Consider the following 16,525-nt stretch of genomic DNA (forward strand, 5'->3'; position numbering starts at 1 on the left):
GCATGTATTAGTTTAAGCACGCATACGTGCATACACCAATACAGGTACACATAAATATGCATTGGCATAGCAACGCTACTAATTGAATTTCTGTTGACACTTTCCAACGATATTCATACGTACGTACATTGCACGTATATAATCACTACTAGACGATATTTTACCATGTTCGTATGAACAACAGGATTGAGCGATCATGACATAAACCATGTCCACTCAACCTTGAATACGAACCGCGCGAGTTCTCGAAACATGTAGAATTCCGATGCTAAGAGATGTTCGCAGCCAAGAGCCGGTCCGAATAGTGGGACCTGATGTACAAGTTCGCGAGATACTCTTTTGGTACTTAGCAAGTACCTGTCCAGTGCTAGGCTCGTGAAAGTGAAAAAGGGGGGCGGCCCGCCCTACGTAATTTTTGTTTAATGCATCGAAATCAGCAGCCAATCCCCGGTGGGACACCATGTTACCAAATGTCTCTCTAACAAGCCATGGGCTTGAATGGGCTGAATGGCATTCTCCCTATTTGTTTCTCCAAAGCGAGGATACCAATTCCACAATCTATCTGGGGAACAAGGGAAGCTTGAAACTCCGCGAGACTGGGTAGAATAGAAAGCAGCATTTAACATACGCAGCCATTCGTCATTTTTCATCATATCATCTTCATCCCACCTCTTCGCCCATGATGCGAAACTGACCGAGCTCCGGATCGGCTCCTGCTGGTCGCGGTAATGATCTTCTGGATACCTGCCTTTAATGCCGCTGTCACGCGTATCCGGGCAATCATCGACAATCGCCTGGCTATCTCATCGAGCTCCGTCAGTTCCGTCTCAGATAAAAAAGCCCACAACTTGGCACGCTACCGACGGGCGTAAACTCCCATGCATCGCGGCTGATTCGCTTTGCTGCAACGTTCATATGATCTTTTTTAGTCGATCAATGGACCCGACTGCCTAACCCTTGTTTGGTGATCGTAGCAGAGATAAGGCTACTTAAAAAGTCTATCGAAACTACGACTATGAGCTTCCAATCCAAGCGAAGATCGATGTTTGTAAATGCGGTGAATAGCGTCGAGTATCGACGAATTGATCCATTCAGGCGTTGATCAATACGCATGTAACCTAAGAGAAGCTTAGCCGTAGTTCTCTTAAATCCCACGATTCCCCATATCGTGCTGTACTGCAACTTTCGACGCATCTAGTCCCATATATAACAGATAAGGCTATTCAAGTTACTTATTAAGAGGATTTAGGGTAGCAATATACAAGTGTAATCTCGTTGCAGTTACACCGTGTTTTGTAACGGTTGTAGAATTTCTTAATGCTTAGAGTTCTAGGCCTCTTTATAAGCAAAGTTACTTCGTCAACCGGCCTTTAGTTAAGCAAATCTAGACAAGCCTATCTCTGGCAAACATTCGATGAACCTGGGGTACTGTGTATGCAGTTATCGGTGGCAACTGCTGAGCAATTACTCCGTCTTTGCTTGAATATTCCCTCTAGAATAGGTAGATAGTAGAGGGATATGCTCAAGTTTACCGATATGAATATATCGTGGGAGCAGAAGAAAGTAGGTAGGCGATATTCGTTACATAATATACACCTATCTCACGACACCAAAACACCACATCAGAGCTCCCTCTGGTATTATTACTAGCTAGCTACAATTACGTCTCATCTAACTCTAAAACTGATTTGAATTGAACTAAAGTGAACCGAACCAGGCAAACGAGCTCGTCGCCCCCACAAACTCACAGCATCTCGAACATCCACCTTTATTATAGTAAACCTAGTAAGGCCAAGCAACCTAGTAGGGAATGCCATTGGTCATGAGCTGGAACTGGTCGTACACCATGGTACTATAGCTTCCCGCGCTCTTCCTCACCAGATCCCTCACGAAATCAGCAGCTTCGCGTTCGGTGCGTTCGAGCACGAACCTCTCCTTGAAGAATTTCACGCTCTCGGGCTTGAAGCACGGAAGTCCGCTCTCCATCATCAAGAGCACGATCTGGCTCAGCTTCTCCGCGTGTGGGCGGCACGCGAGGAACGACTTGACGCACAGCTCTTCGAACCACTTGAAGGCCTGGTTGTCTGTGCTTCCGCCCATGACAGCTAGCATCTCCCCCGTGAGCTTAAAGGGCGCGCGCTCGAACCGAACGCCTCCGGGCGCGATGTCGAAGCAGAACCCGAAGTCGATGTGCAAGATGTGACCCTGGTCGTCGATCATGATGTTGCCGTTATGTCGGTCCTTGAACTGTAGCAGGAACGAGATGATACTGTACGCCGCCATGCTCTTCACGAAGTTGTTGCGCGCGTGCTGGAACCGGAGCGAGTCCTCGTTGCCGTATTTACTGATGAAGTAGTCGTACAGCCCGTTCACTGCCTCACGACCAAGCATGTCTCGGGAGATGGAGTTAGGTAACACATCGATCACACCGCAGCCGGGAGCCGTGGCAGTCACGCGGTATGGGAACACATAGACGTCGAGCCCGACGCTATGGAAGATACCGCGGAACGCGGCAATCATCTGTAAGGCCAACACATCTTGTCGACAGTCATCACCAACCTTGAAGATGGCGCTCTGCCAGACCTCGATCGTATTTTCCTCCGCTGACTCGCCATTGCTTAGCTCTTGCGAAACTTCTTCCGTTTCTTCCACGCCACCCTTCGACTTTTTGATACGGAACGTAGCCATGTAGGGCGCCTTCGCATGTGACTGGAGAGGCTTCCCTGACTTACGATCAATGCCGATAACAACACCATCGGGGTTGCTAGGTAGGTAGACGCCAACATCGACTTTGATCTTCCTAAGTTCCTCTTCGATCTTTTGCTTCTTCTCGGGCTTGTCACGCTTGATTAGAGGCTTGAGTTTACCAGAAATGCTAGTGACCTCGTCGAAGAATGCGAACTCTCTTTCATAGAAATTCTTGTCTTCGTCGGAAAAGCTGCCGACCATTTTCTCCATCACCTTGTCGAGGGCAGGCTTGATAGCGTCCGGCTATGGATATATTAGTAAAAGGGCCATCGTGCTCAAAAAGGGCACTACTTACAATTGTTGCGTCATCGTCCTTGTAGGAATTCGCCTTCATGTTCCAGATGATCTGGTGGGCGAATAACTGAGAGAACTGCGCGGTCTCAATGATGTAACGCTCCACGTATCCGAGAGCATCAAATCGAAGACCTTGCACTATTTGCGGCACATAGAAGAATGTCACGTCGACCGAGTGAGACTCTAATGCTCTCATGGCGTATTGGATGAGGAACGGGTGGTTCCGATAGGCCGGCAAGAAATACGTGACAGCCGTCACGGGGTTGACCGGAGCCCAGAAGAGTAAGTACTGTGTTTATTAGCGATATATCAGACAAAGCAGAATGGAGGATTATGGCACCTTTAGCTGGAACCGAACGTCAGGCGGTAGTTCGCCTCCCAATAGGATTGGGAGAGCTTCGGGATCGGAGATAGCCTTGGCTGGGAAATTCAACAACAGCCAACGGACCTCGTTATGTACAGCTGGGATGGAGAATCTGTTGACCAGCTCTATTGCTAAAGAAGGATCTTCAGCCCAAGCCACCCGAACGAGTGGTTTCAGAGTAGTCTTCAAATTAGCACAAAGTTTACATTAAATAGGGGGAAAGTAAACTCACTTCTAGTGCTGTCTTGTTATGGGCCAACGTATGCTGTCTATGTCCATCATTAAGCGGATGAACCCAAACGTTCAACCTAATCTGTTCGCTCTCTAGCAATGTTTGAAATAGCGTCTCCTTTTGAGCTAGCGATTTGAAGTTGCCAACGGTCTGAGACGCAATGGAAGAGACTATCTTGAGGGCATTCATAACATCCATAATAAGCCGGACTTCAGTCTTCAGCTGAAGGAGATTGCTGCCAAAAGACCATTTTGGTGCAAAACTAAACCAACCCAGTCCTGCAGACAGGATCTTGTCTTTAAGTCGCCATTGAGTCGCCGGACGGACTGAATTAGTCATTTTCAACACTCTTAAGCTGAACAGAACAATTCGCAAGCGAAGTTCTCTGGCCATAGGATGGGAGACCGATTTCTTCATGGCATCAAGCGTCACATCGAGCATACGGAGGAATATTCTATGTGTATCCGGGCTACCTAGTCGTGTAGCGTTGAAGTGACTGCTAAAAAACTGGATGAGGCGAGTGTGTGGAGCTAATAGGTTATGTACCTGTTGTCGACGCCTCGTAAGGCCCTCGTTATCGCTAGGAGCGAATTCTTCTTTTAGGAAGAAGGGATCCGGGTGCCTAGTCATATTAGCATCGAAGTAACACGCTTTAAGAGACCATCTTACATTAGCGCAGGGTTGAACAGCCCAAGTTTCCTATGGATGACGATCTCCCATTGCTGGGCGATCTCAGCAAGAATTCGGGACTCCATCCTAGGGTTCTCATTTATGACACCCAACCAAAGAGAGACCCCAAAATTAATGGACTCTTTGGTAAATATCCTGAAGGGGATGCTAACAAGGTAATGAGTGATGGAGCTCTCATCTCTCCCACTACGACACAACAGAGCTGCAGCGCGTCGAAGAATATCTCTCACATCGTGGAGAGGAGTCGTCTTCTTGCCGGTAACCCGGGACTCTACATGAGCCAATGCCGTGACAGCGTCGGCGCGGTCGGTTGGTGCAGCTTTGATGAATGAGTCTCGTCGCATCATCGGCATGATATTTACGAGATCCTTACCATGGCTAGGTAACGTCTCACCATATCTGTATTCCTGGCGTGTTGTGTATTGAGCAATAAAATGAGATGCCGTGTTGATGACGGTTTGACCAACGGGATCTAGAGAGGTCAATCTCTGATCCGTAGCAGGAATCGATGAACCCATTTCCACTGCGAATGATCGACCAAGTGACATGTGTCCATACGCCCCTTCGTCTTCAAATTCAGAGAGATATGTCTGGAGCAAACCCTTAACGTCAGAATGCGCTAGATTGATTGCCAACGAGACCCAAGATTTAGCTCTCGTGTATAAGTTGTTCAGAGTGGTCTTTCGAAACAGATAGTCGTCAGAAAGTTCCACTGTAACATTTCCTAGGCGAGACGTAAAGATTGATCGTGGATCATACATCTCCGTTTCGGCTTCAAGACAGCTTATCCACATAAGAGACAACAGCTCAAGAAGCGCAAACAGCGATGACTTCTGACAAAGAGACGAAGGGGTCTCTCGAACAAATTTGTCGGCGCAATAGAACGCAGCTTGTTGAACGCGTTGAATACGATGGCAACACCCACAGAAAATCGTTGCAAGCTGTGAGGCTGCATAGTGGGCTGAGAAAGTCGGTAGCTTTGCTTCTAGAGTCTTAGACAAATACTTGTCCAAGACCGCAGTGGTGATGCCCTCCATAACACCTCGTACATCTTCCTTGCGCATGCTCGGTTCTAGATAGTAAAATAGGGTCTTGGTGCAGTCGCCGGAATCAGCGCGGAGACTTTCAACCAGATACGCAGCATGCAGGAACATGACTTTCCTGTAGCTTAAACTTCTAATATCGGAAACTTTTGACGGGACAAGCTCCGTAAGCAGCTTCTTCTGCCTCGATTCCCGTTCTGAGGTATTGGCTCGGCGAAGAACAGTATTTAGCTCGATATCACTTTCGACCTGTTCCCCTCTCTGCTCGGCTACTAGTGGCGGGGAGTGAATAGCCATGATCCGTAGCTCATTGATATACTTCTGGCCCCTCTCAGTCAAAGGTGTGAAGCCATGTACTACAATGTTGAACCAAGCATCTCGAATCAGAGAGTGTTTATCATCATCTTGGCCAGGTAGCTCTGTAACAAAATCATGTGTCGACATCAAAATTGCAACAGGTTGAAGGAGCTCAGCAATCTCGCGCGCAGCGAACTCAAAATCAGACTCCTTCATGTGCTGAGACTGATGTACATCACCCTTCGAGATCAACTCTTCTAATATGTGATCCCAATATATTTCAAATAGCGGAGAATCACGCTTCACATTTGCTGATATGTGATTTCGAGCCTTCCTAACCTGTGTAGATACGTTAGAAATATTCATCGATTAGAGATTTGAGGGGAAGTCTTACAGCATCGAGAATCAACGCATTATCGTCAGCAGTCGCGTTGTGACACAGTCTCGAATACAATCTGAGAAGTGACCTGAATTCTAACTGCCCTCCGTTTAGAGAGAGGACGCTGGCTCCGGTAATGATGTGGCTGTCGACCTGCAGGTTGACCTTCGTCAATTTCTGTAGCAGCATCGCTTGCGCAAGTGCCGTGATTTTCTCATCATTACACAAATCTGCAATGCTGCATATCGCCTGCACAATATTCCCATACACAACTGAAGTGTCTTCTTCCCCTCGAATCTGGAGTGACAAGTCACTACCTGTAGAATGTCCTGCCGGGTAGACATTTGATAGCCCAGCAGCACCGGGCCCGAAATCAGCCGGTCCATTTTGGACATTCTGATCGCCATCCGGGCTTAGCACATTTCCAAGTGTATATAACGTAGTAATGACAGAATCCTGGGAAAGCAAATGCAAAGCAAAAGCCAGGCATCTTGACGCAGTAGCGACAATATTGCTAGATAGTGAAGTCTGTACAAGGAATCGGGGAAGAAGTCGAATTACAGTAGGAGCAAAGCTTGGCGAAATTTTAGAAACGATAGCCATTGAACGAAGGACAGTCGACGCCAATGTCTCGTCTGCCATTTGGATCGAGTTATCCAAACATTCCTGAAGCCAAGTCATGAGAAATTCCGGGTCCGCGGCATCTTCATTAAGCACCGTACAGTTAAGGTAGCTAATAATCGTAGAGGCCTTAACAGAGTAGGCTAATCTCTGCTGCGAAGACGAGCCGAGCTCGATGAAGTCAGCACTAGCTTCGAGGCGTTCCATCACTTCCTGGGCAATACTGCTATACAGCTCAATCGACTGAAAATCAGCATCGGGACTTGGAGAATTCAGCTTCAGCAGGCTATTCTTTGTCATTAGCAAGTCAAGGATGTGAGAAGACCTGAGAAGCTTGACATCCGCGATTAGGAGAGAAGTTGCAGAAACCAAGAGCCACATGAAGCTTCTTTGTAATAGCATAGGCCCTAAAGGCCGTCCCTGGTGAGAATAATGTCGAAGACATCTCTTCCAGTCCTTAGCATTACGATCCGACGCATGAGCATTTCGAATCGTAGAAAATGCACCATCCACGGCGGTTAGAAAGGGTTCAGTGAGCATGTTATTAACCCTCTGGATGAGAGCTAGTCTTCCACCGGTCCTCCAAAAGTTAGCCTGAGCAGAAGCGGCATCTAAGAAACCTAAGAGAGAGATGGCTATAGTTGCAACACGAATGGCATCCTCTAGGTTTGGTTGGGCAGTATCGTCGAACTTAGGAGGAACTGTGGCCTGTATGGCTACACGCATCGCGGCCAGGAGGGCCCAGATGTTGTCAGACACCGTCTCGTGTAGATCATCATATTTATTCCCCAGCGAGAGAAGGGCACCGGTTACATTGGCAGTCAATGCCTCGATGGGTGACGGTTCGATCTTGTTGAAGGCAGGCGAAGGGAGGAAGGTCTGGGCATGCGCATCGAGGATGTAAGGTATTAATTGGTTGACGAGCTTCTGGGCACTGGAACTGCTCTGGACCATCGGCGCAGCTTTACAGAGGGAGATGAGAACTTCAAATTCACGTATAGTCTTGGACTCTAGTTAGCTATTTTGACTCTGGTCACTCTATTATCAGCCTTAAGTTATGACTTTACCATAGGAACACGAGCCAAAGACGAAGTATATCCATTGGCCGAGCCATTGGCGGCTTCCTTTCCCTTCCCGCGAATATTCGTAGCTCTACATAGTCGATCGAGGTCAGATCTATCAAAGGCGGTCGTCGAACTGGTGGCTGAGAGTATGGCGATCTTCTGCAGCGCCTGTTGGCGTACGTTGCGTGCCATTTTCAGGCTGGTTATTGTTCCTGCAGATTAATAGCACCAATCATCCCAACCTTGACAGTAGAGGCTTTCAAATAGACAAATTGTTTATGATAATAACAACGTCTACTATAAAAGGGGGATGTTGTCGCAAAGAGTCGGATGGATTTAAATTGGTGACGATGCAGATGGTGGATTCCCATTCAAAATAAAGTGGGACCTCAAGGTAGCACCATTTCTTAGTCATCAAAAGCTACCCCTGTCAAGTGCAGGTGCAAGCCCGAGCCAACAAGGCTGCAAGCTCGACGCGCGTGGATTGGAACCTTGGGAAACCTCATCATCATCAAAGCTTCCCACTTTAACCCACCTTCCATCAACCCAACCCATCGTATCGACTACCTCTACGTCTAATTAGCCCGACAGATACAACGTTGATACATATACCAAAACGTCTGAATAATACGGCTTTAATTCGAGCAAGATGGCCATGTTCAGCCAAAACCCCGTCCTCAACGGACCCAACTACTCCTTCGCCGAAGTTCCTAAAGATGCCGTAGATGGCCTACGAGAACATCGTTTCAACCCGTAAGCCCATACCAAATACTCTAGCAGCTCCAACCCCCACACCCGCGAAAACTTGGGGTATTCTAACGTTCCAACGCCGGGCAGATACACCGACAACGGCGGCTCCACGCTCGCCATCGCCGGCGCCGACTTCGCCATCATGGCGGGCGACACCCGTCTGACGTCGGGCTACAGCATCAACACGCGGCACTCGCCCAAGGTGTTCAAGATCGGCGGGTCGAACTCGTCGCAGGACGACGCCAACATCCTGCTCTCGGTGGTCGGCTTCGCCGCCGACGGCGAGGCCCTCAAGGAGCGCCTCGACGCCATCTGCAAGATGTACCGCTACCGCCACGGCAAGCCCATGTCCGTCAACGCCTGCGCCAAGCGCCTGTCCACCATCATGTACCAGAAGCGCTTCTTTCCCTATTACGTCTACGCCATCCTCGGCGGCCTCGACGAGGAGGGCAAGGGCGCCGTCTACAGCTACGACCCCGTCGGCAGCTACGAGCGCGAGCAGTGCCGCGCCGGCGGCGCCGCCGGAAGCTTGATCATGCCCTTCCTCGACAACCAGGTCAACTTCAAGAACCAGTACATCCCCGGAAGCGGCGTCGGCCACGAGCTGCAGGAGCGGGAGCGCGTGCCGCTGCCGAGGAACGAGGTGGAGATCCTAGTCAAGGATGCGTTCGACTCCGCGGTCGAACGACATATCGAAGTCGGTGACGCTCTGCAGATGATGGTCATTACCAAGGATGGCATTGAGGAGAAGATTCTCCCGTTGAAGAAGGACTAAAGGAGTAACCACTGCTCCGGTTCAGGCGGCTGTGTACCATATCATAGGCAACGGAGTTCCTGGGGTCTAAATAAATCATGATTGATCATCGATGCTTGAGGTTAAGCCTGCTCTATTTCAGCAAATGGCTAATTTCTACGGAACTTGGAAAAGCCACTCGAGCATCCAATGCTTCACCTGCTCATGCGTTGCCATAGATAATCCGGTGCTCCCCCGGTTTCTGCAACCCGGGGGTTGGTACATACGACTCTATTGATAGATAGATCCTTTAGGGTCAAGGTCAGCAAGACACTTGAATCCAGGTCAAGTATTATTGACCTCGGCTTATCTCCAAAATATCGCTCACGGCTTGGTAAAGTGATTTGCCCCTCTCAGAGCTACACTTCGTGACCACGTATTATTCGTACCTGAGATACTGATGATCGTTCACCTCAAGCACGAGGCTCGGTTTTTGAGCACGAACCCCGTATTCGTACAGGACAGGGGATTAAACTTGTTTTTAACCGTACAGTATGCACTTTCCACCCTATTTGGGATCTCCTAACGTAATGTTTCCAAGGTTATTGGAACATAAGCGAGCGACGCTTGCGCATTTTCCGGGCCTTTCGCCTATCATTTCTTGATTTCTCGCTTAGTCGATCCCCGTGTTCTCGTCTATCTAACTCCGTAGCCCATTTTACCGCCATTGAGTCGGTAGACGTCTGTCGCTCCGGTGCAGGGGCCGCACCGCGCCCACTTCATGACAATATTCCGAGATCTGCATTCCGGGCTTCATTGCGCACGCCGTTCTGGCTGGCAGCCTCTCGTTCAAGAGCCATGTGAGCCATTGCGCCAATTCAAATTTCCATCCTAGGGTATCTTGACCTCCTATAATTATGTAAGCAAGTAATATAACAGTAGGTGTAATAAATTCGGTGTTAATCGACCCGAAATGTTCTCAACAATTCAAAGATTCGTCCCCAACAACCGAGTTGGTCCAGGATGTCCAGCAGCGAAGCCGGCGACAGAAACCGCGGTCAACATACACGAAGGATCCCTCGGACTAAAACTCCGATTTTGCATAATACTAAAAACAGGCCATGAACTGATTTCTGAATCATCCGCCGCGTGATTTCTAAGGGCCAGAACCGTCGTCGCGGTCTCGGTGGTGCTTTCGTTACTTTTCGGCCTTGGTATGTGGTAGGTAGCCGGCGACTCCCGTTGGAGGTGATTGGCGGACGGGGCTCTCGTTCGTGTCAGCTGACCTGACCAGTGACCACCCCCGAGTTTCCGGATAATCATGCCACTACCCGTCTAAAAACAACAACACACGACTACACTCGTGATTCAACCGGCTCCGAAGGCTTCCCGTGTAAAGTTCCTAAATCTTGCCAGTATCTACCGACTCACCTTATGTCGCTACGGAACGCTCCGGTTCAACGCGCACAGCCGGGTTGGAGACGGAAACATAACTCCAATCTGCTCCAAGTCCAGGGGTATGTCGCGTGTTCGCATAAGGGAGCGTGTTTGACCCAACAAGACGGTACCGACGGTTTAAAGTGGCAAATAGGGATTCAGAAAATGCCGGCGGTTTGAGACGCGCAAACTCTTCGAATACCAGCGGGTCAATACCCCTTTTTTTCTCTAGTATGAATGTATGAGGCTGCCCTTTCGGCCCTACCTACTTAGAAGATCTCATTATACCCTACTTAGAGAAATTTCGGTGCGAGGCCCGAGGGCGAATCGATAGGCATGATTGGATAGCTTAATAAGATCCTAGTAGAGCTATAGCAAACAGTCTATCTATGCCATGTCATTGGCCAGCCTTAACGGAGTATATATGTCGCCAATGATCGTTCTAGCACCTGTGTGGGTACCACCTAACGATGAGCTTAGGTTCGATTTTAATTAGCACTACTGACATCTCGATGTAGTTCCGTCTTTAGCTGCGACAAGTTGACAAGCCAGTTAACTGTCGGGTCGCCACAGGATGATGCGGCCGATCATGCAGTCTGGCCCTACTGGGCTATAAGCTTTACTCGATAAGGGGATTCAAAGAGGGCCGGGTTAGTAGGTTAGAAAAGCATCAGAGCTAGCTGTATCCAGATGAATGGAAATGTCGCTGAACGTAACCTCACGAGCTGTCAATTCCACGTCAGTTCATAGTTGAGGCGCTTTTCTTAGTGCGCATCACAAGTGTGATTCGGTTGAGCCTCCCCCACGACTTATATACCAATCACGGCTAGTTCTCCCACGTGGTTATTTCCTAACTTCTGTGGCTCGAGCTGCCTTCCAGAGTGAGTTAGAACCGTCCAATTAACTCAAGACAGCTCTTGGAGCTTGGGCTAGGAATGTGGGGAAGCATGCCGACAAAAGGAAGAAAATATCAGAGCTACCGTATGGATTTAGGAAGCAGGAGAGACAGATCCGGAGAAATTGGCAAGAGAATGATAACGCGTAATTTTAAGTAGCCCTAGGCAGAAAACAGATAAAACAACAGTTTGTGGCAATTTGGGCAGAAACGCCACAATAGCAGCAAGAGTCGAAGTTCACATTATGTTTCCTTCAGTTATTGGTGCTAGTCCCAAGTACTTAATTGTTGGAGAATTGTGTTCGAGAAATAAGCGCTCTGTACGCTATACAAGTGTACCATGTAAAGGGCAGAATGCAGGGAGGCAAGAGGACGTACCGGCCGTTAGGTCCTAATATGCGTTAACGCTTGTCGTGCAAGCACAAGGAATCTTAAAGGCAAGGGATAGTAGTTGTGTTTACCAGTCTGCCAGTTCCACGAAGCAGAGATTGGTCGTGGTTGATGTCGGAGCGCTAATATGAGCTACTTTAGCTAGGCTGCCAGGTACAGCAAAGAAGGATAGAAAATCCAGAGGCCTCCGGAGCGGGCTCCATGCCTATCAAAGCAGACTTACGAATACAGCTGGTTTTTTTGGTGGAAGTGTTGAAAATCATTTGAAGCTCCTAGAGTCCTAAAGAGGTTATCTGGGTATCAGAAGACTATTCGGCGTTGATCATTTCCCGAAAAGGTCATGTTGAGCTCGTATTTTGCTGCAATATCAAGTAATCGGGAAGAACGAAGTAGGCGGGTTGTCAGACTAAAAAGTCGGTTGCTCGTTAGAGAATTGTCGGTGTCGGTAGAGTCTAGACTGCATAACGTGGTGGCAAGGTCGATCATTCGAAAAGGTCCAGAGTCATCCATAATAACCGTGAATGAAGAGGGATTAGAGGGCAGTTATACGGAACCGGAAAAGTGAGGCTGAGTTGTGTAACGCCAATGTTGGGCAGGGAATTATCGGCATATTAGTTCTGGAAACCGCTATCGCTGATCCCGGCCTGCACGGGACGGATCACATGCAAGCTTCCTTCGGCAAGTTTAGTGGCAGAAACTATAGATACTAGCACCGTATATCCAAGGTGTGTAACAAGGTAACTGCCCTGAAACTTTGACATATATATGGATACTGAACGGTACCTACGTAGTAGGTATTAGTAGGTACTATAGGTACCTAGTATGTCGATGTACATATGCATGTGTCTGATTTATCTGGGCCTGCTGGCTCATCTACATAATACCAATCATCTAGATTGTATAGCGCTTTTCTACTTCCGCATATCTAGAGATTTCACATGGTATTAACTAATCAGCATGGTTCGGATTTCAATATTTGATTTCTTATGTCAAGTTGAGTTCTAAGATTACGACTGCACATAATACAGACTATCCACGAATTATGGGTCAATTCTCCGCCCGGAGCAAAGGTTCCGCTGCAAAGCCTCTGCTAAAGCCACATTTATACTTAGTTAGTAGGTAGCTTATAGCACATCAATTACAGGTACGATAGATGCCTATTAACCTTGTGCTTGCCTTGGAAGTTCTCCCTTGCAATTTACAGATAGGTTGATAGGGTCCAGATGACTAGTTACAACCTGCAATCCACAAACCTAGGTAGGTAGGAACCCAAGAATGGTAAAGGGTAACATCAATAAATGAATATCTAAATGAAACTAGTAAATAAGAGCGGCATCGATAACGGTGGTGGTCATATGGACACGGCTGTGGCGCCGCCGGATGAAATTCACAAACACACCCAACCCAATCCAGTTTTTTACGTGGCAGGTGCCTCGACATATTCCTAACTGGGTACCAGCCAGCCCAGCTAATGCTGGTAATAATGCATATGCTGCATGATGCATAAGGGATTTACATGTTCGTTACTAAAGATACACGATGCCTGGTCATGTAGATCAGAGGCATGTAAAGTAAAGAGATGATGAACCTTTTTACCAGGTCTGCCAGGTGAGGAGACATGTCTAACTGGAAAACTGGTCAGATTAGCGGACCGAAATACCTAGGGGAAGAAGTGGCAAATAAGCAAACGGTCGGAGTTTATTTGAAGGACTTTATGGATTCGTCGAACCGAAAGCCGAATTGTACATGAGAAAGACTTAATTATATGCGTAGATGATTAATGAAAGATATGAATATTGCTAATGTGAAATATTATCCCCATAAATTGAAATTTGTAAAGACCAGAAAATAAAGATCTCTTTAAAGCTCCATGTGTAGTATATCCTCATATCTAGCACATCATGTTACACAGAAGCCACAGATTGAGTACGGTACAGTACCTGCTTTCAACATACCATAGCAGATAATATCTATTCTAGCAGACAGAAATGGCGCTGATCATCGTTCGGCTTTGTGGCCTGACGCCTTCTCCGCATTTAAAGCATAGACCGACCCAGATACGTTGTGTACATTTCCGGGCTGTACCCTTTTAAAAATACCATTCCCTGTACTTGCACCTTCCGTACATCTGTAAATCCGTATACCTTTACATGGCAATTGCATCGCACATCCTCAATTGCACTGCAGGAAGTGTACGTACTCAGGGTACTCAGGGTACCCTGGGTACTTCAACTAATGCATGTGCAAAATACCGATCATGGAAATGGATAAGCAGTAAAAGTCGTCCTTTGGACACCAATAGAAGCTATTTCTAAGAGATCAACGACCTCATTACCAGCATCGCTTGTCTAATGCGACGCCAGAGTTGCAGAGTTGTCGAAACTCATCAGGGCTAAGCTGGAGACATTTCATCATCGACATCATCGGCCCTCCAAAAATCCCAGAATCTCAGGGTTCAAGGGATCAACAATCTCCACATCGACAAGGAAGAGATGGGGGGAACGGATGGGAAAACACCAATCTACAATTTCCCCGATCCTATTTGCGACAATCCGACAAAAAGTCGATTGCGGCTCAGGCCGAGCCCTGGACTCCCATTTCATCATCCCAAGCAACCAGGCGTGCCGATCAGATTCACAGATCTTCACCCTCCGCCTAAAATCGCCTTGGAAAAACCAGCAAGGGCTAAATACATGTGCGCACACACCTGCAACCGCATACATACCCATACATGCCTACATGGGCAAATGGGCAAATGGGCCACCGACGACATTACGACGACAAACCAACCGACAGCAGTCCCTCAAATCGTCGTAATTAATATGTAGCCCCCATAAACGGGGTCAATTTCTCCTAGGAAATCCATGTTAAACACGTCATATTTCCTAAATTATTTAATTGTTTTTTATACCCCCAGGGGGCTTGCTCAACGTATCATTCATTTAATTGTAGAAATGCTTCGCTGTAAGTGCAGCGGGACTCGCTTTGGCTTGGCTGCTTACGAGGAACCCCTCCAGCAGTCTAAGTACCTCCGTCGTGGGGTATTGTGCATTACGGTGCTTGGACGCGCAAGAGGAAACCATCTTACAAGCCAGATGGACAATCTACATTGGCGATTGGAAAACCGGCGCCAAATCTAGAAGGGACCAGCGTAGGGTACAAGGTGAATTTAGTCATCTCGAGTAGTGTCCGAGATTCTTAGTGTACCGTTCCGCTTCCGCTTCCGCTTCGAGCCAACTGGTAGTGATGGTAGCTATGGTCAATCACCTCACCTGCTTACCTACCTAGCACCTAGCAGCTTAGGTTCTTCAAGGTCCCTGGGATGGCTTTGGTTCTGCGTAGGATTGGTTCGGCCCTAACGATAGCCGCACCGGTCGACCTAGATGGACCACATATCTAACAACCTGCAAGGACAGATTTGTGCGTTAAGACCCTGATCGTAACCGGTACCGAAAGATTTTGTGACGAGATCGGCATCACGAATCTGACAATCCCATGGAGGCTCTCGCCTTAGGGTGCTTAGGACAAAAAAAATCTCCTTACTAAAGGCCCGGCTAGAACTTTTGTGGCTGGGCAGGGAGTCGGGATTTGGGAGATGTCCTGTCAAAGGGTGTCAGTAACAACTGGCTTCGAGACTCATGGGACCCCATGGACCCCCAAAAACGAGGACCCAAGGGTCTGGTGGCGAAAAAAACGGCGCCAACGAAACACACACCATCAGTCTACTGCAAATTCGCATCTCATCTAGTCCCCAATTTTCGTTTCTTGCTATTGATGCTTCGTGTTAGCCCATTGGCTTATCATTTCCCACTCCCCTACTGAATTCCCATGTTCCTAGTGCTTCGTTCGGCTCCCGTCGTTTATCTGGGCCACCCGCTGTGAACCCATCCACTCCGGGGGCCCTGAAGCCGGGATAGTCCTGCATCACCTCGATTCTCTGGTTCGCCGTCTGATCTGCCCTGGCGAAGGCCCCAAGGTACTCCTGCACTACCGTACTTAGACTTCGCGGTCGTGTCCAAGGCGAGCTTGACAAGACTAGCTTTTTAGCCACCTGCATTGCCGCGAGTCGTCAACTTCCTTGTAATGTTTCTTGACGTTGTCTCATGATGTTTTCCCTCATACCATACTGCATACATACCGAAGGAAAAGGGAAAGATTGTCGTTACATAATGACCGCTTCTGCTTGATGCCCTAATGACCGGGATTGAAAAGTCACGTCGGGCCACATGGGCTTCCTAATTAGCCACATCGTCTAATAATTTTGTCGATACTCGCATTAACCTACCTACATACGTGACATAACCTAATCTAACTTCCTTCTTCTGGGGCTGATAGAGAAGAATAACTTCTCTGGGTCTCTCTTTGTAATACGGATCATCGAGTCCTCCTCGGCAATTCCACAACCCCATCCTATCGAAGCTATTTTGAGTCTTCGTCCAAGTTCTAGGCGTTAGACAGCTACCGGAAAACCGACCACCCATAATCGAATTTTTTTCTACCCTGGGAGCCCAAATCCCTCTCCCCAATACCCCATAGTTACCCAGCTCATCGGCCTATGGTTGTTGATGCCATCCCTGCGCCGGATCTG

At 48.1% G+C, this 16,525-nt stretch overlaps 2 protein-coding genes across 2 annotated transcripts; one reads left to right on the top strand and one right to left on the bottom strand.

The window, feature by feature from the left end:
* Positions 1 to 1,568: 1,568 nt before the first annotated feature.
* F4807DRAFT_428796 (uncharacterized protein) lies at positions 1,569 to 8,056 on the bottom strand. The gene is made up of 7 exons (XM_047998282.1): positions 7,736 to 8,056; positions 6,063 to 7,670; positions 4,308 to 6,007; positions 3,639 to 4,260; positions 3,383 to 3,589; positions 3,044 to 3,331; positions 1,569 to 2,991 (listed from the first exon to the last, which is right to left on the bottom strand). The coding sequence occupies exons 1-7, from the start codon at positions 7,922 to 7,924 to the stop codon at positions 1,801 to 1,803; spliced, it is 5,805 nt and encodes a 1,934-aa protein (XP_047853591.1). The 5' UTR covers positions 7,925 to 8,056; the 3' UTR covers positions 1,569 to 1,800.
* A 144-nt stretch (positions 8,057 to 8,200) lies between these two features.
* F4807DRAFT_428799 (N-terminal nucleophile aminohydrolase) lies at positions 8,201 to 9,593 on the top strand. Its single transcript, XM_047998283.1, has 2 exons — positions 8,201 to 8,485; positions 8,570 to 9,593. Exons 1-2 carry the CDS (start codon positions 8,382 to 8,384, stop codon positions 9,255 to 9,257), a joined length of 792 nt encoding a protein of 263 aa, XP_047853592.1. The 5' UTR covers positions 8,201 to 8,381; the 3' UTR covers positions 9,258 to 9,593.
* The last annotated feature ends 6,932 nt before the right edge of the window (positions 9,594 to 16,525 follow it).

This window comes from Annulohypoxylon truncatum, assembly GCF_022578515.1.
Source record: "Annulohypoxylon truncatum strain CBS 140777 unplaced genomic scaffold F4807scaffold_19, whole genome shotgun sequence".
In the NCBI taxonomy this organism is placed as follows: Eukaryota; Fungi; Ascomycota; class Sordariomycetes; order Xylariales; family Hypoxylaceae; genus Annulohypoxylon; species Annulohypoxylon truncatum.